Consider the following 27,556-nt stretch of genomic DNA (forward strand, 5'->3'; position numbering starts at 1 on the left):
GAGCGCTGGAGTCAGTTCCTCAAAAGCCAGCGGTGATGTTCCCTCGGTGCAGCCAAGAAAAGGTTGCACCAGGCCAAGTCAGCGACTCCTCTGTGCACTGGCAACAGGGGACGAGCCCGCTCGCCGTGCCGGGAGAGCGGGAGGGGGACAGCACCCTGCAGTGCTCTGCGTCTCACGCCTCGGGAGGCAGACCCGGCAGCGTCCGCTTTTGGCGGTGGAGAGCTCCCGTTCTCGATACGGACACTGCAGCGAGCTCACGGACGGCCTCGGTACTGGCTAGGGACAATCTACTCTCAAGACCTGGCTATAAAATATATATATAAATAAATCATTACCCAATGTGTAGGTTGCTGTACTAGTTGTATCTGTACTCAGTTGCATCTGTACTCAGACGTGTTTTTCCCCATACAGAGAGGCAGTGGAGTGCCACGGCCTCTGCTCCCACATCAGCACCTGTAGCGAGGGCTGCTGTGCATCCACCTACCGCAGTGCAGCTCATACTTTTGCATAAATTTTTCCTTTGTGTGTATTTATGCCAGAAGATCAGGAATGTAACTTTTCTGGTTTTATACACTAGCAGCTCGACAGTACCTTCCACATAAGTAAAAAAAAAAAAAAAAAAGATGGTTGTCTCCCATTCTTTGAGCCTTGTAGAGAGCTTGAATTGCAAACAAAATGGAAAATACGGCTGCCCTCCCCATATGGGTTTCAATTCAGTAAATAAGCAGTGTGTGTTGCCTCTAACCTGGAGCTGCCAAAGAAATCGAAGTGAATGAGCCTCCCGGCTGCTGCTCCGCAGGCCCGCAAGCACAAGCGGCTCCACCAGCCTGGCACTGGCACCGGCGGATCCACGTCCAGTTACAGCACGGTGCTGTTTTGTAGCTTTACTTTCCATCTAGTGGTAACTGAAGACTTACTTAAACACTTCTCACACCACTACAAAGTAAGCACATCTCCAATTTATTGGACATGACACACTGTAGCTAGACAACACCTTTACAAAAATACTTGAAAGCTATTATTTCAGCTGTACAAATATAGAGATGCAAGTTCCTCTTCACCAGAAAATACAGAAATCTTATACAAGTCTCTTTTTTAAAAAAATAAAACCAATAGTAACAAACCGTAAATTATTTCCATCATGATCTTGAATGTTACAGAGAAATACTAACATCAGTCCAAATGTGTCTCAAAGGTAAGGATTATTTGGCTTTCTACAGAATTTTCCATCGAGGATTACAAAGCCTCTACAAAGTGCTCGTGCATTACACATCCAAGTAATCCTTGGGAAAGAAAGTGTGTTGAGGGCAGGGGAGGGAGGGGAGAATAAACATTTTACAAATACGGAACTGGGATGTAAAGTTTGTGTGGAATTCAGAAACTGCAAGAGATGGTGTACTGCGAGAGCCCCAGCCTGGCTTTTAACCCTTAGGTTGTGCTTTTCTCTATCATGTAGTATTTCTTAAAATTAATCGCTGTTTTCAGGGAAGGCTTTAAGGATACTTTAAATTAAAATCTTCCTAAAGTAATTTTTTCAGAATTTCAGAGGCTTGTTGAGTTTTTTTAATGTCAGATGTTTATAACCTTGCTTTGTGCGCAGACACGACCTGTATTACAAAGCCTGAGAAAGGACAGAGGTTTCTGTCTCCCAGTAGAATGTAAGCTGGCTGCAGCCATCACTGTAAACTGCACGTAACAGCAAACCCAATGCCGACACTTTTGTGTAAAACTAGTGTAAGAAGTGAATTGGCCAGGGCTCCATAGGACTATATTGCAAGCTGAGCTTTGGGATACAAAACTTCCAATTAAATTCTTAAGTGAAAAGCCTTGACTCCCTCAGCTGGCCAACCCTTGGTGCGTGGTGCTGACAGTCCCAAAAGATGATACTCTCGTCCGTTGTGCGTAACGGCGTCATGACAGAGCCCAGCCCACGGCCACCACACCCCGACTCCTTGGGCATTTCAAGTAACGGGAAACATTATCAGATTCTGCTGTCACATTGCTGCTATTTCATAGCGCATCATTTCTAGCAAGTGTGTTGTACTTTGTCTATAGTAGAATATGCTTACGTGGAACAGCAAAATCCACATTTTACTGTTACAAATGTGGCTGGGATCTGGGAAAATGGTTGGGAACATATTCATTGCTCTACTGAAGTCTTTGTCACTATTTTGAAAGGGCAACGCTGTGTTTCAGATACAACATCTCCAAATACTTCCAGCAAAAGGGAGGTTCCTACTTGCGACAGACTGCCACCCACCAGTCGGACGTGTCAGCTCCTTCACTGAACGTTTAAGTTGCGATCCTAACTTCTTCTGAGCTACAGGTGAAAACTCATTCCACTCAAAGTGCTTTTTGATTGATGATGATGCATGAAGTGAATTATGATGATAGTTTTATAAATGCATTTATACAAAGGACATAGACTAAGCTGTCCTCACACACACACACGCTGGCTTGAGTTGGAGGCAGGGCTGCTAGAATACCAGCGTCTGCGCGTTTCCCTAGGTGTGCCTGCATACGTGTAATCTTAAACTATTTCAGCTATACATGCTCGGTGCTCCTTAGCTGTCAGAAGAAGTACGGTGTGAAACATTCTTATTTGTAGTGATGGCTTTCACTTTACATTTAGATACGTTTGGTAATAGCTGCAATCAACTGCCTTTTAAACAGATTTGTCCATTTTGGGGAATTCATAAAGTTTATGGATTTATGGTTTTCAAAGATTATGTAAGACTCCTTGGAGCTTCCTTTTTTTGGAAACTCATTAGAGATCCTATTAAATTTTAGTATACGATCAGCCTTATTCAGGCACTATATAATACAATTGTATATTCCTTTGAAACAAAATACTTTTAAAACTGCATAGTGATTGCAGATGGCTGGGTGTTTCTTTTTCAAGTACTCTAAGTAAGAGCATTTACACGTCTTTCTGAATGCACGCTGCCATCTATATGTCTGGTGCTTTCCTTAGTCGTGCTCTATATAGCCTCAATGGACCTGCTGCAATAAATCAGCTATTTTGAACAGCGCTATGGTGAGAACATTGTTCTCAACTGGAGGTATTACAGATTAGAGTCTCAGACTGGACATAAACCAACAATACATGGTATGATGTGTAAAAGCATTACTTTTTGTTTTTATCTGTTATATGAAAAATAGGCATATGTGAAAACTACATCCAAGATGGAATGAGCAACTTACGGTGATGCTCAGAAAAGTCTCACCTGTATAACACCAAGGCCTCTGTACTGGTCTGCCCAGTTATTTCTGACTTGATGGCAAAGATGTTTATTATGCCCACTAGATGCTTTTCATCCAATCTAGCCCATTGTCTGAAAGTACAGAGTTGTGGAGTTCACTGATGCAGAGCCCTGGATTCCTGTAAATGATGTATTTCTTCTTCCTCACCATAGCAAAAAGAGATTTTAGTTCTAAACTGGCTGGGTGGATATTTAAATTGAGCTGTGGGAAAATGCAATAGAGTGAGACTATTTAAATGACACTGTGAGAACTTCCTCGCTGATATGCCCGAATGCTGAATTGGTGGAACTATTGTACCTGTAGAGGTGAAAGGGTAATTTAGTTTTCATAGTCACGAAAACATGATCTATGACTTGGGATGGTATTTCTACAATAAGCACACCTCACACTGGCAAGAAACTGAAACATTACCAGTTTTAAACGATAAACTAGAATTTAATGAAAGCTCACCACTCCTTGATATCCTTTATATTCTGTAAATACCTTGTACGGACCACTCTGGGCCCAACCCAGGAAAAAAATGCCTAAACGTGAGCAAAAAAATACATGAAGGGAGCAGCACTGCTCATGCACTTGCAGTTATGCAACTGCTACATTAGTTCCAACAGCACTGAAGGGTTATTTTCTGAGAGTTATTTTCTCTTTAAGGTAAACGGCCAGCTAAATTTTACTGCATGTTTCTGGCCAAGCATCTGAAAAGCTACAGTACCATTCTGCATGCAAATAACGTCAATCTAATAAATTAATAGCATTCATTGAACAAAAAACCCTCACAAATTTTAAGATAAAAAACACCTAAAATATGACTTTTTTTTTTTTTTCTTCCTTTTCATCTTCCAAGGGGGAAAAGAGAACTAAATTAAAAACAAACCCTCTGTTCAAGTCAGGTCATCATGACACAAAGCAGTACAAACCAATAAATCCGGCAACGCTGACAGTCCAGCCTGGCAGTGTGCACACAGGCTTTTGAGCCATGGAAAGTTGGGAGGGCTCTGGATATTGGCTCTGGGACTGCGAGCTGACTTATCGGAAGGAAAGAAAGGTCAGCGTGCCACAAACGGCGCGGCAGGCAAGAAACGGGTACTTGGAGTTGCACTGCTGCATGGGCGGAACGAAGCCCCATCCTCTCCTGCTCTGGGTATAAACCAGCCTGAAGTTTGTGCAGGTAGGAGAGCATGGGAAGGAAGGAGCCCTATAGATATTACTGTTCATGCTACCCATATGTCACTGATAACTGACATAAATATTTGGGTTTAGATAGGAACACAGGAAAGCGGCCCACCTTCCCAATAACGATAATTGAGAGAGACGTATTACTGTACTTCAAAATAAAAAAAAGAACTAAGGTACTAACGAAGCATTGACTGGTCAGAAAACACAAACTGAACTCTCAGCTTCTCCACCGTAGATGTAACACAAGAAAACATAACTGCAGTACAGCTGAAGGAACAGCTGGAGTTCAAAAATACCTAAGCTTCAGTTTATTATGCACAGATACAACTAAACCATTCCAAAGCGCCATGAAATCGATTGAAAGTTTCTCAGACTACATTTCCCTCCGTCACGGACTAGGTGTTAATGAACCCACATTCCCCTTTCCCTAAAGGCTGGTCAAAACTGTTGATCCAGCTAAGATCTCGCAAAACACGAGCCAAGTGTTTGACCTTTCGTATTTCTTTGAGCACAGCAGGTACAACTGTGAAGCAACTTGGTGTGAAAGAGCAGGACAGCTGGCCGGGGCCGGAGGTCTCCTCTTCTCTGCACTGCATTGTCACAGCTCTCCAAACCAGCCAGGCAGGCACTTCAGCCTCCAAAACAGCCTTTAAAAACTGTCAATGTGATGCCTCTACAGGGCTGAACAACTACAGCAGACCTCCAAGGAAATGGTTGACTTCATGGTTTTGTTTGTTTGCTTCACTGAAGTACCAGCAGAAGGCAACGCTAAAGGCCTTGGGTCAAAAATACCTGAACTGTACAGAATAGGAGAGGCTTAGCTTCACAATACCTAAACTGTACAGAACAGGAGAGGCTTAGCTTCAGGCACAGCTTGCATTTTTTAGTGTAAAAGATGAAGAACTTTTAGCGATAGCTCAGACAAAAAGTTATGTCTGCAATGTGCAGAAGATGGCAAGCTTTCTGATTAGTACAACAGGTCTCATACCTTTCAAACGTAATCAGGCACATCATGAATGTCAGAAAACAAAAAAGTCCATCTGCCAAAACCTCTTATTTCTAGTATGCAAAATGCAAGATAACATTGCTATGCCTTGTTCAGTATATTGAGAAGCACTACAAGAGGTTTTATTTAGACCTATTTGTAAAGCTCAGGTCAAAAGCCACCTTAATCTTTAAACAAATATTAACGCAGAGAAATGCAGACAACTAAAAAGCCTTGTACTCTCTAAAAAAGTCAAAGACAAAGACTAGTTTGCTGATGGCTCTCTGGACATTGCCGCAGTGTTGAAAAGTCACGGTGCATGCGATTTCTCTAGGGAAAGAAGCACCCTTGTGTTTTGATCACTGTTCATGGTGTCTGTGAAACCCGGAGCAAATGATGGGATCAAAATGGAGACTAAAGGCAATTTTACAAACTGGGCTCAAAGCTGGAAGGTCTCAAATTAAAACAGTTTTTTCTAACTTCAGACAGTTAAGTAACAAATACAGGACTTTCAAATTCATACAGCAGCCACATTTAGCCAAACTTGTTCTGTCTTATGTAGTGCATTTATCATGACCGTGAAGTTCTGGGAATTTTTTTCTGTGGGTTAGAGATCTTTAAAAGAAATACAATTTGAAAATGTTTTTAATCTTTGTTATCTATTCCCAAAAGAAATCTATTCTTCCTTTTTCATTATGCCTTTGAGACAAATAGAGAGCATTTCAGACTAATCTGCCATATTTATGGGACACGGTGACACGGCAGCCACTTGGAACAAATTTTAGGGATTGAGTAAAAGGCAGATGAAGGCTGACCCGGGGCATTCCTAAGGCAAGCATACTGCCTGCTCCGTTTTCCAATTTCAGAATTAGGGTGTCAAGGAATAATTTTTATAGTGTGGGAAGTTTCTGTTAACAGTTTAATCTAAACAGTAACATAGACAGCCTGTTTATTCAACGGAAATCATGTGGCAATGCTGAAATTCCCAAAGAATGCATGAAAATGTTGTTACACAAAACTGGAATGGTTGAAATGGACTTTTTTACTAAGCTCCACAACTACTGAATGCAAATACAAAGAAAAATAAAGAAAACAAAACTTCAATATGTAGAAATAAAGAATTTTGTGTTATTTATTAAAACATAATTTCTTTAAGGACCACAGTTTAAAGTCAGAACTGTTTTGAATATGAAAGAAATTGCTTGTCTCTGGGCAGTTAGAAATGACGAACCTAGTCAACTAACACAAAAGTCTGCTTATACCATTTTTTCCAGGGCTGCATCTTTGCACCAGCTCTAGTGGGTTTTGTACTACTATGTGGGAATCTCAAAAACGTTTTCATCCCCAGTCGTAATGTAGCTTCTTCTTGATGGGCTTTAGGGAACTGTAAATACTAAGGATACCTTTAGATCTATCTTTAGATCTTTAGTTGTTAGTTGTCCACATTTTTTTCAAGAATCAGGATGTAATTTTTGTGAACAAGTAACATCATTTATACTTTTAAAGAGGGGCACCTTGATTTAATCGGGGTACTGAACTTACGTCCAGTGAGCCTTTGTTCACGTGACAAGGATACAGACCAACTTACACACCATCAACAGTACACTGTCACGCGATGGATGCATCCAACATGTAATGGGGAAGAGCACAAGCGTATGGCCAGCAATTACCCAAGTGAGACTCACCATATCCTACACTGTTAGAGAATTTGAGTATCATTTTTAGTATCATCTATTTCATTTCTATTTTTAGTATCATCTACTTAAACAGACTCATAAATTCTTCTTGGGCTTTATCCGTTTCTCTGTGGTTTGAATATATCAACAATTTACTGCCTTAAATGCATGAGTTGCTTCATATCCATATCAAAGGAACAAACACCACTGCATTATAATTTTTCAGTCAAATATTTCATTTCCATGGTAAAATATGACATTCTTCTTGAATGTATAAAGCTAATTTAGTCCAAATCTTCTTTCACAGTTACCCCAATTATAATGGCATGCCTTTAAAACATAAAATATGTAGCTCCACTAAATAGTACTGAAATGAGTCTGATGCGTATCGAAATGTTTGTAGTCATATTTTCCATTTCTTTTTGCATTTAATCTCTCTATAATTTGATGTTAATGGCTGTTCGAGTATTCAGCATTGGAATTCAAAACATTAAGATTATTAAGAGTTGTAGTCAGTGAAAACATCTCTATTTAAAGCTTCTGAAATACAGAATTTTGAAGTTGATGAATTTAAGATTATAGCTAAGTGAGTTAGCTTTAGTAAGTGCTGAACTTTTAAGGAAAATAACACAAACCAAAGCGGAGTGGGTTTGCATACCCATTACTTCTGGTGTAATATACACTGAAATTTTCCTAAGCTTTCCAATTTTTGAAGGAGAGCTGCACTGAATGGTGCAGCAGAGTTGAGTACACTGAACTCAGAGTTTCAATGCAGTATTAGCACAGGCAAGAATATGAATGTATATTTTGTGGCTAGCACTTGAGATAAGATACTCATGAAGGTATTGCAGTGACAACTACTTAATCCTGGACAGCTGGCTTTGAAAGGATATTTCTGTGAGGCAGATTAGTTAACAAAAAGTGAAATATCCGTGAGAAAATGTGGACAATATTTATTATAATTCCTCCAGAATCTTGTACTATGCACATGCCCATATGTACCCATGCACACAATGTACTAAAGTAAAAAGTTTACACCATGTCATATCAGAAATTTGAGAGCGTGTAGTATGTAAGAAAAATGTATAAGATAACTGTTCTTGAAATCTGAAAACTCTATTCATTGTCATTCTTATGCATATCTAAAAAGCAACCTAGCCAAGTTTACAAAACATTTCTTATGACTTGTGATTTTTGCAGTTAAGGAATCAGGAACTCACAATATGTACATCAAGCTTAAATGGCTTGTGTATGTTACAAGTATAAAGCAGTAGGCAGGGTAAGTATGACAAATATACTGAAGTCCTGACATTGCAAAATCTTGACCAAAATAAACAAACAAAAAATGACCCAGAAATCATCTCTATGATAAGAGAAAAGACATTTCACTTTTTGTGAAAGAGAAGAGGTTTCACCATCCCTGCCAGAATCTTGGGTAGCTGGGCAGCGATCACCTCTGACATCATCTCGGGGAATTCAACACTCAGTGCACGGGACTGGAGAAATGTGTTCAGACAGAAGAGATGGAGCTGTTTCACTAGCTGGATTTAATAAAATACAAACATGATAGATCAGGCTAACAGTAATGCAGCCAGATAAACATGCTGTCAATCACTTATCTCATACATCCATCGGCTGACATCATTATCTACCTTCCTCTGTCATTCCTTGAATCAATAACGTGGATACTTGTCATTTCCTATTAAAATATCCTCCCATGGCAAAAAGTCATAAATATAGCTAAATGGTATGCCATATAAAAACAGTGCCTCACTAATATTATAAAGTGTTATCATCCTCCCTCATGGCAGGCACCATGAACAATGGCAATTACTAAACAAGTATTCGATCTTTCATTTTATCCTCACGTTCAACGCGTGTCTCCATGCCTTGTTTACTGTATGCTATTCAAACACTGCTCCGAGAGACAGCATTGACTATTTGCTTGTGAGCTTTTCCATGGTTCTGATTATGAACATATCTGGGTACGCCACAAACATTAAACTCCACAGGTCCTCACCCCTTGAAAGACACTGCTCAATATATGTGACTATTTCACCTCTTCTACCTTCTCTGAGAAGTTCCAATTTTATAGAAGTTTTTCTTTAAGACTTGTGACATTTATGTTACCAAATATCATACTATTTCTGCTACTCTAGGCTTTAACAACACGCAGTGTGATTATCTCTTTCTTGTATCTCCCATCACTTTATCAGCCTGAGCTGAAATAGAGACTTGAACAAAGATACTCTATGGACCAAACACTACCCTAACCATCACTTTGCTGGCTATTTTGCAGCAAGACTCACTCACTCACTTCCACTAAGGCTGTTTTACTTCAAGTACTTGAAATTAAGAGATTGATTCTACAGCCCAGCACTCAAAAGAGTTTTCCTCTGGATGCTGTTACACTCAGATTGCAAATTATTACTACAGGTAAGGCAGGAAGACCTTTTATCCCAAGCAAGACTGATCCAAACAGGTTCCTTGAGCACAGGGCTACCGTGCGTAGCGTACTGGCCAGGACTCGGTTTTGCAAGTAAAAGGTGACTGACTGAACTCCAGGGAAGGGTTTACCACTGACAGTGCCAAGTGACAACTGCAGTCTGACCACCAGTAAATACTTAAAGTTAAGCTCCATATCCTCCCTTCAGAATTTTCTGTTGTCTGCCTTCACCTGTGAGGATGCTTGTCGTACTTGTCTCGTTCTCCTTTTGCTGGTATCTGAGATGATGTAATAACTAAATGGTGCGTGCGAGTTCTGTGGATAGCAGAAGCTGAGGGAGAGGCTTGTGCAGTGGATCAGGACTCCAGACCACCTGGTGAACCACATCATAATCAATATTGTTACCTCTCTTAACTCCCATAAATGGGATCCTCAAAGGGTTTCTTTTTTCCTCCCATCAGAAGGGGGAATTAGTGACAATGAAAGGTTTTAGATGAATAAATGAATTTATTCATGAACAATTAAAATAAAATGCAGATTTGCTGAGTGCAGAAGAATACAAACATGCAAAGACCCCATCCTTCCCTGAACTCCCTGCGAGCTCCTCACGACCAGCACTGAACTCAAGAGCACTCTTCCTAAACTATCTTAGTGCCACTTCCCCAGCGCTTGCTAAAACCATCAGATACGGCCCTGTACCTCTGCTTTTTGCCTCTCTTGCAGAGATGCACAAGCCGTTACAAAACAAGATTCACATAGGCAAAGGTTTATATGAAATGTCATTCCTCAGTTTTAATGGATGTTCAGCCAACAGGATATATGCTGGATTCTCAGAGATGTGGAAAGGATTCAGCTGCATCTTTAAGACACTTACGAATCTCTATAATATCACCACTAGAGTTCTCAGAGATTACTCAGTTCCCAAATATAGACAGATACTGAAAAAATGGCATGGAATATACACATAGAAGTAGCTGAATTAAGGTTGCAAAACCAATCCTGGTTGTCTTTCTCTAATTCTTACTAGCCTGACTTTGCAACTTGACTTGCCTATTCTTTGCATTATTTAAATATTTTCATGAACATGTATACACACACACACGCACAAACACGCCGCCCCCTACCAAAAACCGTAACTGTACTGGTTACATTACAGAAATAATGAAACAAAATGGCAGCATTCAAATGCATGTTTCTCAAATACTTAAATCTTGTATACCATATAATATATATACACAATATATATTGATGCTGAATATATAGCTATCTATTCACACAAATACACACACTAAAGCAAAAATGCAGGGGGTTTTCTTTTGTTGTTTAGAAATGTCGACTAGCCACTTTCCATAAAATTACTTTGAAGAAATACTAGTTCCTTCTCACATAAAAAGCAAAATACATTAACAAGCAGACTTACATCATGCATGGAATCCATCAGCTTTGTAAGTTGATAGAAACGTTGTGAGTTGGCCACAACACCTTTCTGGCGCAAACCAATTGCCTTCACCAGTTCTCTAATGTAACTCGTTCTCATCTCATCAAACTGGCTTTGACTTCTTAGACCTTCCAAAGGAACTAAAAAGACAGTAACACTTGTGTTGCAATTTATTCTGAAGGCAATGAGAGAAATTTAAAGTATAGGAACAATTTATAGTATTTCACGCTGTGCAGTGCAATTCGTTATTATATACCAGGTACTTCTTCCCGTTCAACAGTTACTCCAGAAACAGTGATACAATTAGTTAAAAGCATATACCAGCAACAATTAGTCAATTGTGCTAATTGCTGATGTCTAGAAGCTTAATAGCCTTAAGCTTCAGCTACACCTGTCTGCTGAAAAGAAGATGGCCAAAAGAACCACTCCTGTCCTTGAGGAAAGATGTTATGGACTGGCTCATGCTTACACTGCTGAGGGTCAGCCCCCTTCATAGCAGATTTATGGTAAAGAGATCTAGCTGGAGTGCTTCAAAATGGAGTCAAGGAATGAACTAACAACTCTTAAGTAGTGTAGACTGCAAAGCACCCAGGGGTCAGGCCTCCTGTTTGGACCTCTTTCACTTAACAGAATAGCTGCACTATCAGAGTCTTAAATGTGAACAGCTTTTAGAGAAATTAGCAGGGAGCAAATGGTTGAACTCACTCTTCTCTTAATGGTCAGCTGTGAGGACCAAAATGAGGACAGGGAGAGAACATTGAGAAATGAACCTGTTAGTGACTGCTAGCGATAAGACCATATTTGATCACTGATGGTAAGTGTTGGTAGCACTGTAAGGAAGCAGGCATAAGCTCTAGATTCTGCTTTCCTTGATATGGCAGTGGAATACACAAGTTTTACAATTTATGTTGTCAAAGGCATCTAAGAAATTAAAAACTTGAAGAAATGAAACTTGAAAAAATATTCCCATCTGGCAATCGAATCTAAATCCTTGCTTTGCTATAATAATCATACATTAAAACATGGTCTTGTTTCAAACATACAGTTTTTGAAAGAGCTGTTAAATTTCTTCCCCTTTCTCTCTTGCCAATGACACTTCACACTGCAATATCACATTTAACATTTCGTATTCTGACAGCAAGCATGAGGAGAAGGATTCACCTCACCAAACTTTAAATATTTTACAGTATAGGCATCTCCTTCTGGGCTAGCTACCACAGCTTGCTGTAGTTTTAGTGGGAAAAATCAGGCAAGTCTTGGGCATAAAGCATGTTCACTGTTTTAGAAGTAGCTTTAGAAAGAGAGGAATTATGCTGTAGAGATGCTTATTTTTCTCCATGGACTCTAAAAGAATGTCATGGGGACTAGCTCATATAGTTAAATAAATCGCATGCTAGTTATCTAGGTATCTAGTACATCTTCAATCAGGTATCATCAGACCATGACTAGTACTGGGCCACAACAGATTTCATTTGCATCTCTCTCAAAAAAAAATTGAAGCTTGGTTCATAATGACATTGACTTATTCAACACTGTAACACCTAACTTCCAGGTGATTTGTCACTTTCCGGAATTAAAACATAAATATATGTGTGTGCTGACTCTCTGTACAATGCACTGTATTGTTAGATACCCAAGAATGGAATTCTTAAAACAGAAGCCACCTAAAAAGCAGACAGCTGCACAGGGGTCGGACCTAAACCCATTCCCTGAAAGAGAATTAGGTAGCAAACCCTGCACCGAGAGCAGCACTGCTCTCCATTTGGGAGTCATAAACCCTGTCCTGAAGTCAGCTGGCTAAGCCATGTCTGGTTCCTCAGAAGAAGGTAAGGGGGAAGGAGACACTTCAGGCAAACATTAAAATTAAGCATCCCTCACCTCCAGCCCAGAGAGAGATAACAAAGCAGAAGATCCAATCTCTACTCTGTTTGAGTTAACAAGAAGTTTCCTATTTTGTAGGAGGCTGCCCAAGAGAGGAACTGATCCAGTTTGCCAAGGATGTCTCTTGCTCTGTGCCTCCTCAGACAAGTGAATGTCTGGGGGAAGGAGGGAGACACACATATAGAAAGTAGCAAGCTTACTTTAAAGACAAGTGGCTAAACACTGAGATGGCTATGGAAGTCAAGGTCTGACTCCTAACTAAAATGGAATTCAAACAAAAATAAAAATAGAGAATAGAAATTGTGACTGCTTCCACAGAAAGTGCATTTATAACATCATATCTAATAACAGTGCAGCTTTTAGGGACACCATGTTCGATTTCTTTTGGCAGCCGATGGAGATGAAATGCTGGACGAGGTGGACCTTTGGTTTGACTCAATACAGCCTCTCAAGTCCAGACAGACACAGGAGGTATCTGAAAGTGTGCCTGTCACATCTGTGTCGAGGGTCTGAATGGAAGAGTTCTGTTTTGTGGAGAATGCGATGTGCTTAGGAGTAATACAGGCAGGAATACTCACAGTGGGGAAAAGTTATGTCATGGAAAAAAGAATAGCTTAATTTTCAAAGCCTGGATGGTTCTGGGTATGTCTAACAGCAGAATTGCAGACACCTGTGAAGTATGTATGCAAAGTGACATTCTGATGGAATTTAGAGTTAGGTGGACGCTTTCTTTGACTTACGTCTCTAAAACAGCAGTTAAGTCCTTACATTCCCCTTGTGAATTAAGTTAAAAGATCTGTTCCAGCAACGCATGGCCTGTTCCCCAGAACTCTTCAAAAGCACAGTCGCATTCCCATCTAATCACAAGAAGTTTCACTAAGCTATTTATTTGAGTGAAGAATTACAATGTCTTACATGCACAAATGCAATTTAAACACAGGTAGCTCAAACACTCCTTCCCCCTGAACATATGTAAAGAATGCGGATGCTTTTATTCAGTGGCAAGAACCCAGCCAAAATCTTATGCAACAAGATTTTGCAATTCCTCTAAATCAAAAGTCTGGAAAGTGTTAGAGCTAGAACTGAACTTGCTATATGCTTATTTGTCTCTTTTTTGGCATAGCTCTACTTTCTTAAATCATAGTCTTTCTGAACTACTCATAGTCTTAGTTCCTAGATGTATGTGGCCTCTGCAAGATGGAGCCCTATTTAGAACTTTTGGGGCACTACTACGACACAGCATGTTACATATTGTAAATAAGGACCTGTAAAATGGAAACAACTGCAGAAAATAAAAATGTTGGTCCACTTTTTTCAAAGACTAATTCTGCTTTCAAGACAGCTTTAGAACTGTCACAAGTACAATATAAAGAAAACGTCTAAGCCACAGCAAACTCAATGGAAAAACTGTAAAATCAAAAACGATGTTAAAACTTAGGCTGGGGTTTCCATTCAGAATTAGAAATGTATCAAGACTGACATTTAGTTATGTTTAATACAAATTACGGTTTATTCAAAATTATATAAAAAGTAAAAAACAGTTCATCTAAATAGTAAATCAGACAAGACAGAATGAGAGACTAAAAGTTCAGACTTGATTTACTATTAGTATATGAAACTTGAAATGGCCATACTTTCATATTTGAAGAGGATTAAGATGAATACCATGACTAAAATAAAAGTACTCTTAAAAAACACTTTATAGTAACAATGAGGTTATATGGTTTTTGAAAATAGTTTTGTGGAATTATATTTATACAGTACCAAACGTTTATTAAATCTCTCAGCAACAATGGTTAGGTGTGTTCCTTTTCCCAAAGATCTGACAAATTGTTTTTTCCTATAAGACAATAAGTGCAGGAGAGAACAAAAAGCAAAACTCATCAGCACAGGTAGAAATACTTTCTTTTTAAATACTTTCTTTTTTTTTTTTTTTTTAAACTCATTTCTTGCATATCTATAAACATATAATCTTAAAAATGAGTTTCTGAGGGCAATGCAGTTGCTAAAGAATGGTAGCTGTTAAATTGATGCACTCGTAAATGAGAGGTATTGAACCACTGCAATGTTCTTTTTGAATTTGATTTGAACTTTGTGGGACAGAAATGGAGAGCAGGAATATCACAAATGTATCTAAATTTCACTGAAATTTAAAACTTCCCTCTAAGGTTCAGAGAGACAAGGGAGTTCATTTTGTGATGGAAACAAGGTGGAAAACATTTAAAATAGGAAGACATTCAAATTCGAACAAAGCAACCGGAGTTGCATCAGAGAGGGATTTTTGCCCACATTATTTTTATTGCTTTAGCAGAGTGTATGGCATTTTGCTATTATTTTAGTAATTTTTATGTTCATATGAGCTAAAATTAATCTTTATTGCTTATGCTCTGCTGAGACCAAGGTTTTTTTTAAGCATGAGCTTATGCAAATACCAGCCAAGTACAGCTTAAGAGGGAATAAATTTTAGTTCCTTATCTTTCAACAAGCAGGTTATGCAGGATTTGCACATCTCTCCTCCGACTCCCCAAGTGTGCAGAGAACCAAACTTCAACATCCTTCCAATTCTACTTCTCGGAGGTGCTTATTCTCATTTCTAATAGCACCTGTACCATTTTAAAACTTTCTATTTGTCGATTCATAACTAACAATTATGGCCTCAGCAGATGTACATTTTAATATTTTAGAAAAGGTTTTGGAAGATAACTGCATCAACTACCACATTTCCCATTTAAAGTGGAATGCAGCTGTATGCTGAATTCTTTAAAAGATGCACATGATTCAAAGTGACTACAGATTTTGTTCTAGAGAAACAAACTAAATAAAAACACTTCCATTTGTTTATATCTGTGCTAAACTTGACCTATTTATAACTATAAAAAGTTGAATAAATTTTAGTATTGTTTGCCGTGTCCACCTCCCTAATTCTTTTGAGAAAGCATGCTTTAAGTTCTTGGCCAAGATAAAGCCCTCAGTCCTGACAATTTATTAAACATTTTTTAATATATTTCTAATGCTTGTACTTTTTTTTTTTTTTTTTATCTGTGTAGAGTCATTTAAGCTGAAGAGCTTCCAGGCAGAAATACTGCACATTTGGTTTGAAAATGTCTAATACATATAGCTATATATCAAAAGGGATTCAACATTTCCCCAGTACCTTTACACAGAATAAAATCAACAATGAATCACGAATTATTTGTTCCTTATAAACACTAGAAAAAAATATTTTTAGTCTTGGAATACTAACATTCCTTCTAAAGAAGTTTCCATTTGTTAAGCCAAATAGCTTAGCAATTGTCAAGTTAAACAATATGGTTCAAAACTCATTTACTAGTGATATGTTACAAAGAAATAAAAGAACCTACTTGTGTTGAGAAGTAACAGTGCTTTCATACATAGGAACTCTTCTTGGCTAACTTGAAGTCTGACAAATTCCTGTGGGAGTTGCCACATGGATAGACACAGGGAATAGAACGATGATTCTTTCATCCTCTGTCTTACACCCAGAAAAGGTAAAAAAAATTAGAAAACATGAAAAAAAAGAAAAGGAATGGCTCCAGTACTAAATGCTTGAAGGCAGTGCCTTGTTAGCAGTTTAATTACCACATTACAGAAATTAAAGAAAGAGGTTATAAATTTAAACAAGAGGTTTATATAATTATAAAGATGTTTATATAAAGAGGTTATAAATTATAAACTATTTTCTGACTTTTTTGTACCTACATTAGTTTTTTAATCCTAATGAATGTGTTATTATTTTGCATGTTTAATCTGTTACTGCTGCCCAGAAAAAAAACCTTGGAGACTATCAAAGCTGAATGCTAACCACCAAAGAAGAAGGATTTTATTAATTAAAAACACCCTAACAATTAATGTGAAGTACTTTCTTTTTCTTTTGGAGGTTGACAGATTTTTACATTCTCTGGAAAGATTTCAAAGCATAAAATCGGGATAAACCTGAAAGTTTATAGAAAACTTCTTAGGTTTTGCAAAAATGTCTGCATCAAAATACTTTGTTGGAAGTCTAGCATTGTACTGCTAACAGCAATGATATTATTTTGTATCATTTTATGCCATTAAAGAAACAGTTAAAAAGCTTAAATGTAAATATATACAAAAAGTATTTAAGTAAACTTAGACATTAATACAGCCTTATCTAAACTCCTGCAAGAACTAAATAGGACAAATCACACAAGGAAATATATAAAACTGTTTAGTTCTTTGCAGCACTTAGATGTTACTTTTCTCTTTAAGATTCTGATATACTATGTATATTTTATTGCCTATATTTATTGGGAAGGCAGTTTTCAACTGAAATTACTGCAACAATAGCATTTCATAGTTTGTAAACTAAACTGAATTCATTGTACATTAACCTGAAGATCCAGTAACATCAGCTAATTTTACAAAGCTGCCTCCCAATCCAGATGAATGAGGTACAACAATGACAAGATTAAATTTTGCCTGTCCCCCTTACGAAGTTCAGATCAGCGTTCCAACCTGACTGCAGATAGCACCATCACCAATGAAACCAGAAGATATTTTCTGTGAATAAAAGACTTCTCTCAATGCACTGAGTTTTTGTCTTCTGTTATTTCAAGCATGGAATCACAGAATGCTTTGGGATGGAAGGGACCTTTAAAGGCCATCTAGTCCACCTCCCCTGCAATTGGCAGGGACATCTAGATCATGTTGCTAAGTGTTGCTGTTATCTTAAATGAAAATTACTTCAGCTTTGTTCAACGTCTGAAACCTCGCACCAGTTCTTAAATGACTTAAACACAGAAATTTAATCTTTTAGATCTGAAAGGACTGGTTACTTCCATAGCTACTTTAAATCTCCCTTCCTATTCCTTTCTGGTAGTCTCTGTTCCTAAGTGGTAGCTATGAAGGGTGACAGCAGCTTTCAGGGTATGCTTACATGCTGTGCTTAGTCATGTTTTCAGACACTGCAAAGTATAAGTAACAGTAAATCCTTGTAGGGTTTTAATACTAATTCATGACATCATTGTCAGATTAACACTTCTGGCTTTATTGGTTGAAATTGATGTTACCAAACAAGCCATTCCCAAGGAGCACTACAACTCAGTTCACTAAATGACAGATTGGCTGTGAAACAACCTTTGGATTGCGGTTTCATGGTCATTTTGAAACAACTCAAGTGTGTGTTGCCCTTGTAGAAGGAATTTCCATTCTCTCTTTCCACCTCTAGGTGTGCACACATGCTGTTCTGGCATCAGTGCCTGCATGTCCACGTGGTGAGTAAGATCAGGGACCACCTCCATCTGCTAATTAATGACTTTTTCTGGGGTATTTCTCAAGCATATCACTTCCTTATCTGTTTGACAGTGAAGCCAGATAGTGTTTGATCCAGCTTAAGTGAAAGCATGGGGATGCATGACCAGGGCAGGGAGGCAGGTGGAGTTGACTTTTTTGGCTGTGTTCAGGACTTACCTTTGCTTAAAGCGATCATGAAAGTACAAGCTTAGACATCATTGTGGACAAGGAAGTTGCTTACACTTTACTGATCTAAAAGCTAACTTATTTCCCAATAAATAGTTGCAGCTATGATTTAGTGTGCCAGTTACTTTTCATGTCTAACTCTTTGTTTATAACGTTTCTAATATGACCCTGATGAGATGTTCTACAACCAAGAGAAGGGTATGTTGTCAGTCCACCTCTTTCTCAATGTAGACGGTCTTGTGATGCAAACAAGAAGCTGTCCCTGAGGGATTATAATCAGGGTTCGTAAATCTCAACCCTATTCTTGAAGAAAGTCTTCTTCACAAGGTGGCAGCAGTGGTTCACATACAGGGTAATTCCCTAAGACATGACATTACTGCCTAAAGCCTTCTCACTCTGTGTTTCTTCTGAATGTAACCATGAGATACATCACAGACTATGCTGGGACAGAATACAGTCAGAAGTTCTCTCAATCTCATCCCTTCAAAGTACTTCAATCTGTACAGCACAATTAATACACATGGGAGAAGAAAGAATTCATTACTCTATAACCTCACAGGGATTTACAGTCATCTGGAAGAGAAAAGGTCAGGAGCTACTGGGCCAGCTTGACTGAATATTTTCTATAGAGAACTTCATTGGGAAGAACCTGGATGTCTATAGATTTTAAATTCAGGTGCCTAGATCTTCTGCAAATCCACCTCTTAATCCTTAAACAGATATGTCTTACAAGAAAACCTGTTTAACTTTCATCTCACTTCATAGAAGTCCTTTTAGGTTTTTGAGAAAAAATAACTAAGAAAAATGTATTAAGGAAAAATAAGTACAGAGATTAAATTACGTTTTACTGTTCCTGGAAACCTCCCATGTATTATATCCAAAGTATCTAAAATTATACCTTTGATAATTTGCAGTGCTGAAAAATTGACAAAGACTGAAATGAAGATTATCTGAATTCATCAGCATAGTGAAGGAAAATCTAAGCCAACAATCCCCGCCTCCAACGAGAAAAGAGCATATTTTATCCTTGATATTAAAATTCCTTCTTGCTAAATTATTACAATTTTCTAACAATAAATGTACTTTTAGAAAAGCAGAGTTTTATCAGAAAGTGTCAAAACTGAGTATTTTAGACTATATACAAACTATTTGCAAAATCCACTCAAACAACAATGATCAAAGAAAAACCTGCTTAGTTCCATTTATTAAACATTAACTCATGTCTGATTCAGATGAATTCAGGTATTTTTTTTTGTTTTTGTCTTAGATAATTAAAATATTATTTGAACTCCTTTTGTTTGTCCATGTCAACAGAATATTTGGGATTCCCACAAAACCCTTCCCAAAGTTACTGAACTTTAATATGATCAGAGGACTTTCCTCTGCTGTTAATTTTGAAACAGAACAAGTAATGAATGAAATCTTGACCTCAATGAAGTCACATTCTCATTGGCACAAATAAGTTCAAAATGTCATTCATATTATGCGACAGCAGAGTCTACTTACTCATTTAGAATCAGATCTGGTGCAAAATATAACATCTGACCACTGACATGTTTGTATGATCTCCATCCCATTGCAAAAACCATTAGACTCATCCAGGAATACTGGATGAGGGTTATCTGATCATCAATATGTAAATTCCGAAATCCTGGAAATGAAATTAAAAGATAAAATACTTTATAACTCTCATTTAGAGAACAGCTGAGCAGGTGTTCTGAGATTACAACTTTGAGCTATAAAACTGAGAACACCTAGAAAGACAAGTGCTTTTGGGGATGTAGCTCTCAGAAGTTTGTGAAGTTTGTATAATAACTGGTTATCTCACTGTTGATAGTTAACCTCTTGTCTTTTTGTTCTGATCCAATATTTTGAAAAGATCAAACCAAAATTAACTTTAGCAGTCAGAAGTGACTATTTCAGGAACCAGGAATGCATCTCATTTTCCTTTGGTAAAAATATGACAGTTTATAACATGATCACTGTAACTAACTCTTATTTAATATTGATAGCTTGGACTTTAGTGTTCTTAACAAGAGATATATTTTAATACAATAAACATCCACATATGAATATCTTTCTTACATTTAACTAAAGAGTATTCAGTTGTGTGTTTGCCTTTGATGATAACTTTTGCTCTTTGATAACTTCAAAGATTGCTATGAAGTATCTGAGTCAATCTCACAGCTTCCTGCCCCTGAAAGCAGTCGTCCTGTTCTTCATTACCTGGTCCTGTTACCTCCTTCGAGCAAGCTCTGGCATTCATGCCACCCCTCAGTGAACTGGTTCAGCTCATGAAGCCATCAGAAAACTACAGAGGGTAAAAAAAAAAGGGTTGTTTTCTTCTCACTTAATGAGATGAATCAGTTCAACCAAGAGGTCTGACAAGTGCAAGCTGCAATGGAGAAGAGCAGTGATAGGGACTACCCTTTCCTGCAGCAGTGAAGTGTCAAATTGAGCTCACATGAAACTGTACTTCCAGGCTTTCTGGTCAATATCTGGATTTTTATATATCCCAGGATCAGGCCCCTATGACCATACAGTGCACGTGCATACATAACATGGACTGGTTTTGGAACCCACTCTTGGATCTTCATAAATCCAGTTACTTCTCATTACCAGCCTATTTGTGGGCTGCTTAGTCCTAACTGGTACTATTTATTACAAGTTTTCTCTGTTGCTTTCAAAACTTCATTTTAATAAGGATAAAGAATATGCAGAAATATTAACATTTTTTCATACCAAAAGAATGAATAATAGAGTAGGAGCGGCTGGGTGGAAAGGCGGCTATAACAATCATATACAGGAACTCTCTGGGCTTCTGTTGTTTTTTGGAGTGAGTCTAAATATTCATCTGTGTTCCTTTAAGAGTGCCCTCCTATTAAAATGTATTTGATTGGTACATATATTATCTGATGAAGTGGAAGGTTAATAATTTCAGAATTTGTTAAGAATTAGTTAACAGGCAGACAATAATATTCTCTTTTGACTGCTTGTCCTATGACATATTTGCTTAACTAGAACTCACTACATATAAGAAGTGCTGTTACCTGGTAGCAATTTAGACCACTTGACTACACACAGAAGCTGCCTCTCACAAAGATGATTTAGACTGGTCAGCAAGGAACTTGGTGTTTCGGGTTTTGTGTTGTCATAACCAGCATAGACAACTTCTGGCTCAATGCCTCGCAGAACGCTTATCATTGGGGGAACAAACTGTATTTCTTGATTTGGAGAAAAGGACAGCCTTTGGGTTAGAGATTGGCTTTCATCTTGAAGGGTTGCTGGCTGCTGGAGTGCAACATCTAATGTTCTCACAACCTTAATTTTGTTAAACTTTTTAAGTTTTCGACCTGAAAAAGAAAATAGTTATCTGTTAAAAAGTATTAACCAGAAACATTAATATTTTCCCGTAGTGCTGGAGTACACTTTTAATCTATACAAGGAAGCTAGAACTGCCTTCTGAATACATTTTCTATTTTTGACTATTTATATAATTAAGAAAGAATCATGGAAAATTCTTAAGAGTTTCTCCCTCCATTTCCTCCTCCCTTCACTAAGAGATGAATGGCACCCACCCATTAAAATTATTGCCATGAATTCTAGGTTACAGTAACCTCAGAAAGTGTTTTCTGGTTCAGTTCCCACTGTTCTATCATATGCCAACAGCTGAGCCAGCTGGCTCTACAATCCAGTTTCTATTCAATGTTAATTAAGGATACTGTTTCTCTTTTTCTCCCTAATATTCAGAAACAAAAATGCTAGTAATTAATTACTACACACAGAAATTCCTTTCCTCCAGTTCCATAAAGGCATTTCAGTCTCATGGCTAAATTCTATTTTGATGATCTGTACTGAAATATTTTCCTCCTGTTTACCAGAAAGAAAATAGAATTCAGGGGATGAGTGAAAAGCCAACAAATACTGTAAAACCACATGTCAACACTTACAAAACTCTTCCCTTTCTGAGAATAATTTCTCTTTCTCAGTATCTGCAATTCTTATTTCTATACTGCACTGGTTTGAAGAACGCTAACTAAAAAAGAACAAAAAAAACCCAAACAAATAGTTGAACTGTCTTCCCAAAATAAGCACAGTATTACATCTGGTATGGCTATTCAAACATACAGAGCTCTAGGTAGCAACTCTTCAAATTTCTTTCATGGAAACAGTCTGGAGGTGCACCATATAGACACAGAAAATCAAACTTTCAGAGGCTGAAAGACAATAACTCTCAGTAACATCTTACTGTATTACACATTTCAATAAAAAGGCAAATCCATGTCGAGGTGGCTGCATGGGACACATGCACTACAAATAGACCCTCAAAGGTGATGAAAACCCCATTGGATCATTACATTCCTCAGTTCTGCCAAACAAGTTTTGCTTAGTGAAAAAAGGGTGTCATAACAAATAAAAAATACAATAAAGATACTGGTATTTATGGTCTGCTTTAGATGACAGTGGGACAGTAAGAGAGATGCAGTGTGACTACAAACGAAGGGTAAATCATTCTGCCAACAACGAAAAATAAAAAGTTTATATGTTTCAACCTTAAAGAAAACAGTAAGAAGAAGGTTCTGCTCCAAGAAAATGCAGAAATCACATAAATATTTTTACTTGTTGCGGCGTTGCATGCTTTAACAATAATAGAAAAAGAGATGCACCATATTTCACTGGATGAAAAGAAAAACCATGCCTATCAAATTGCTGAACCACTGAGAAACTTCATTATAAAATGGCAATATGCATAAACCACTCTGTAAGCACAGAAGGTGAAAGGTAACAGAAGCATAACATTGTGCATCTATTTGGTTGAATTAAAATCCAGTTTGTAACATGCATGTCAAATTGTCTTTTGAAAAATGGTACTTTTATTTACAAATGAAAGATTAGACAGGGAACTTATCACATCCTAAAAGAAGGAGACAAAGACTTCTCCATCTCTTACTGCCTTCTTTTTATCTTCGTTAAAAGTAGTGCCGCGCTGCCAGAGTGCGGCCAGTGCACCAAAGAGGCCCTAGGACACTGGAGCAGGGAAGCGTCCCTAAACTTCAGCGCTTGCTCTAAATCCTCTCTCAACTGTTCACGGAAGGAATGGAGAGATGCTAGCATAGTCGGACTCATCTATTACCTTCCTCCTTGGAAAGTCCCTGTCTTCCAAACTACACACTAAAACAGAAAGGTTTGACAAAAATGGCTTTACTTAGGAACATGCCTATTCCATTTTCTTCAGGTGCTCCTTTATTATAGAAGATAGCAAATTCTGTGAAAATCCAGTGTCTCCATTTTGGAAGACCTAGGATGTACGCTTTAGAGAATTAAATTGACCTTTTTAAGACATTCATTAGTACATGGATAGTATAACTTCAAGCAAGATTAATACATCAAACATGGAAAGATTTCTTATATTATTTCTAAATATTTTATACAGAACAAATTTTATTACTTAAATTAATTATTCTTGATGTACACTGGCATAACTGGAGGCAGAATCAATCCTCTTGTTTGTGAACCAGATGGGACTGAGCAGATGAACACAATCTTAAAATCCCAAATCTGCTTTTTTAAAAAAATAATTTTGTGTTATCCCATCATAAATACGCATGTTTACGCATTTCACATACAAAAAGTAAGTTGTACACAAAAGTGCAAAACTTCAATTTAAATTTAAAAACTATTTAAAATCCAAAGGGAGTACACTAAACAAAACGTAAAGAAACACACTTTATTGATATTATAAATATGAGTGATGGGCTCTTCAGCAACACTCATCATCCAGCGAAGTCAGGGGTGATAATCCCACTAACTGTGAGTTTAATTAGCTTACTATCAAGTGCCCCAGCAATCTTATGCTCTTTTTATCACTTGTGGTAAGAATACAAATATTTCTGATTAGTGACTCCTTAGTAAAGAACGAAACACAAACTTACACTTTATGTTACGGCTGAACCAAAAGAATAGCCAATATATTATGACGAGACCTAGGGCCAATTTCTATCATAACAAAGCTATACATAGTCCTAAACATGCTGGGAATTTCCCACTAACTATTGTTTAGGCATGAAGGAAACCAGAAGGAACAATGCATTTGATAGTTCATAAATAATGATTTCAGGTATTCTCTGAAATAATGGCTTCAGATACTTTTACAGTTCAGAGAACAAGTAAAGAAAGAAACCAAACAGAGTGCTTATCACATGGAAATGTTAGTAGTTAATAAGTACCCATGTTTCCAAGTGATTAAATGTATCAGAATTAATGTCACACTGGCTTGCAGAATTGCTTATGTGTTTATTTCTAATTATGTTGCTTAACAGCCACCAGTAAAGCAACTCCACTTGTTACCTGTCTACTGGAGAGGTGGCTACTAATAACTCACAGTAAACTTTCCCACCTACCAGAAGGAGACCATGTCAAATTAACGCAAACTCTTAAGGACATATGGAAAACAACAGAGATGTGACAATAGCTTAGTTATTCAATTGTTGCTTACAAAAATATCCAGATAATTTCCTGCTGTAAGATAAACAAATGTCTCCACTTATTATTAAATGGCTCCACTAATTATTATACTAATACTAATCCGCGCTGGCAACTATTTATTTTAATATTAAAACCTGTTTGTGCATATTCAGACAGCACACCTTTTCTTTGTAACATTTTCATTAATTTGTTTTAAGATAGCCAACCACTCAAGCAGTTTCTTAGTACTCACAGTTCTGTTACCCTTGATTACTGTAAATAGCATATGTATAGTGTTTGTGTACTACCTGTACCTAGAAAACATAAAGAAATTTAAAAAATAATATCTACTTAATCTCACCATCAAATATATTATTATTTCCTCCTTAATACGTAATTCTGTATTTTAATATTCTTTTAACTAGATATGCAGAACCATACTGCCAATCAAACATAACTGACAGTAGACATTTCATATTAAAATGGCCAGGTTTCTAGTAAAAGTCTAACATCTCACTATCCTTCTCCAGACCCTTTAATTAGGAGAAAAATGTCAATGATTTTATTATTCTTGACAGAACACTATGGCTCTGACTTTAAGGTCACAATGCTCTTAAGTTTGTGTAGGAGAACAAGCTGTGTACACCTTAGGAGGGTGTATACAAAATAAAGGAACAAAGCAGCAAAGCAGAAGTAATACATCTTGATTTTAATAAACCCTTTGATGCTACCTCAGAAAATACTACCTGGAAAATTAATTCAGATTTGTCTCCACGTAATCATTGCAATGTGGACTGAAAGCTGACTGAAACAGTGAAGAAAGCTATAATTTAGCAATACAGCAGAACAAGGAATCTGTGATAGTTGGCCTGGGAAAATTAGATTCACTGATAGGAAATAAAAAACCTGGGTATTTGTTTATTCCAGGACCTGACACAGCTACCTCCTGTCCTATTAGGCAGAAGATTAGAAAGGGGACAGATTAACATGTCCAGTTATGAGATGATAAAACTCAAAGACAATTAAGGGAATGATAATTAAGGAATTATGAAATATATTTTCATTGATACTTTCTTTGTATATATTAAGAAAGAAGAAACAGTCCATACAGTGAAATCAGTTGCTAAAGCTATTTGCCGCTATCCTATAGTTTACTTACAACTGACTATAATTTATTTTAAAACAAAATTCAAGTTCATTTAATTGCTTTGATATTAGGGTTGGAAAATGGAACTGTTGTCAATGTAATATAATATTATTCTCTATCTATATGGTTGCCACTCAGTAACATTCAGTGGAAGATAAGTGTATGTCTCCCAGCAGTAAATTTAATTTAATTACTGTAATGATAATCTTTAGAATCTTATAGTTAACACCCTGTAAAATCTTAGTCTTTCTCACCTTGATTAGGCAATATTGGAGGTCTGCATTTAGTAACTGAAGGCTAGCATTAAGAAACTAAGTAGCAGGAGTAAAGGAACAAAAGTATATCTATGTCAGTTCTGAATGGCAGAAACCAGAAAACGCACAAAAAATCTTAAAATATAATAGGCTGTAAACACAGGAAAAGATTTAAAGTATTGACAATTTGGATTTGTTAAAAATATTCAACGATGTATCCACGTATGTAATTTGCTCCACAAATTGGAAATTTGCTTATGGACACTTACATCCCGGGGAAAATTATGTAAGCTCAGTAGTATCCCATATATGAACCATACAGTGTTATCAGCACGGCAAGTCATGGGTAGGAAATGTGTGATACACACATTTCGTGTGATACAATAAAGGAAGTATAAGAAATGGCAGAAGAGAAAAGTAAGAAAGATGATGGTAATGGTAGAAAGAGCATTACGGTTAAACAGTCTATCTTGAGCCTTTTTGAATTTTAAATCCTCATTTATAATCTCACTCTAGTTTTCCTCTTTCTTTTTTTGCCTACATTTGTCTTTCTTCCCCTTTCAGTATTAAATGCTCAATTTCAATCTGCATAGAATAATCAGCTTCCTAATCTGTTGACATCACTAGGAGCACCTGAAATACTACACTCAACCTGATGCAGCTAAGAAAAAACTAGAGATGCCGCAGTCCTGGCTCCATTTGATAGTTCCTTTTTTTCATTGCCTCAATATTTTCTTCTTCCTATTTGCTGCCAGATCACTTCCTTCCAGAAGATGGGGTAGGTGGGGATATCAGGGCAGAGATCTGATGAGATCCCATGGCCCTCTGAGAACTAGAGGAACTAGACTGGAACAGTCTCCTCAAAAAATGGAAGACAGATTTATTTAGGTATGCACAGAAAAGGGCTAAACAACACAACAAACTGGCTAGGTAGAACAATCTAGCTCTAAATACAAAGAAACTATTCACACTTGCTTAGTACTAGCTGAGAAAAAAGGTCATCCAAAGAGAAAGAGGAAGTTTTTACTCTTTTCATACGTGATGGTAAAGAACTAAGAGTCAGAGCAACTTTATCATCAGGTTTTGGTTTCAAGTGTGAGGCCATAACATCCTCATATAAGGACACACTAATGAGGACATACCGTCTCATAAATATTGCTAGCAAAAGCGTCAAACTTTTTCCATTTTAGTTACCTACACCCAGAGCAAAATGTATATATTAAAAACCACTAGGAAAACGAGCATCCATAAATGTATGCAAAATGTAGAACGAAGTCAAGCCTTCTGGCTACTTTTCCTATGTAGAATTACTATGCAGAATAATGCTGAAGGAAAAGGACTTCTGCTTGTTGAAACAGTGCTGCTTG

General features: G+C 37.4%; 1 protein-coding gene across 1 annotated transcript in view; it reads right to left on the reverse strand.

Annotated features, from left to right (window-relative positions):
• Positions 1 to 8,483: 8,483 nt before the first annotated feature.
• Positions 8,484 to 27,556, reverse strand: part of PGR (progesterone receptor) — a gene marked incomplete at both ends in the record, with an annotated part of 38,190 nt that continues 19,117 nt past the window's right edge. Inside the window, 5 exons of the mRNA XM_082330953.1 lie at positions 8,484 to 8,639; positions 10,965 to 11,122; positions 16,226 to 16,356; positions 19,830 to 19,974; positions 21,374 to 21,676. Of these exons, the coding sequence (XP_082187079.1) occupies positions 8,484 to 8,639; positions 10,965 to 11,122; positions 16,226 to 16,356; positions 19,830 to 19,974; positions 21,374 to 21,676 (893 nt within the window). The remainder of the gene's footprint in view (positions 8,640 to 10,964; positions 11,123 to 16,225; positions 16,357 to 19,829; positions 19,975 to 21,373; positions 21,677 to 27,556) is intronic.

This window comes from Platalea leucorodia (genome assembly GCF_965183815.1).
Source record: "Platalea leucorodia genome assembly, chromosome: 2".
In the NCBI taxonomy this organism is placed as follows: Eukaryota; Metazoa; Chordata; class Aves; order Pelecaniformes; family Threskiornithidae; genus Platalea; species Platalea leucorodia.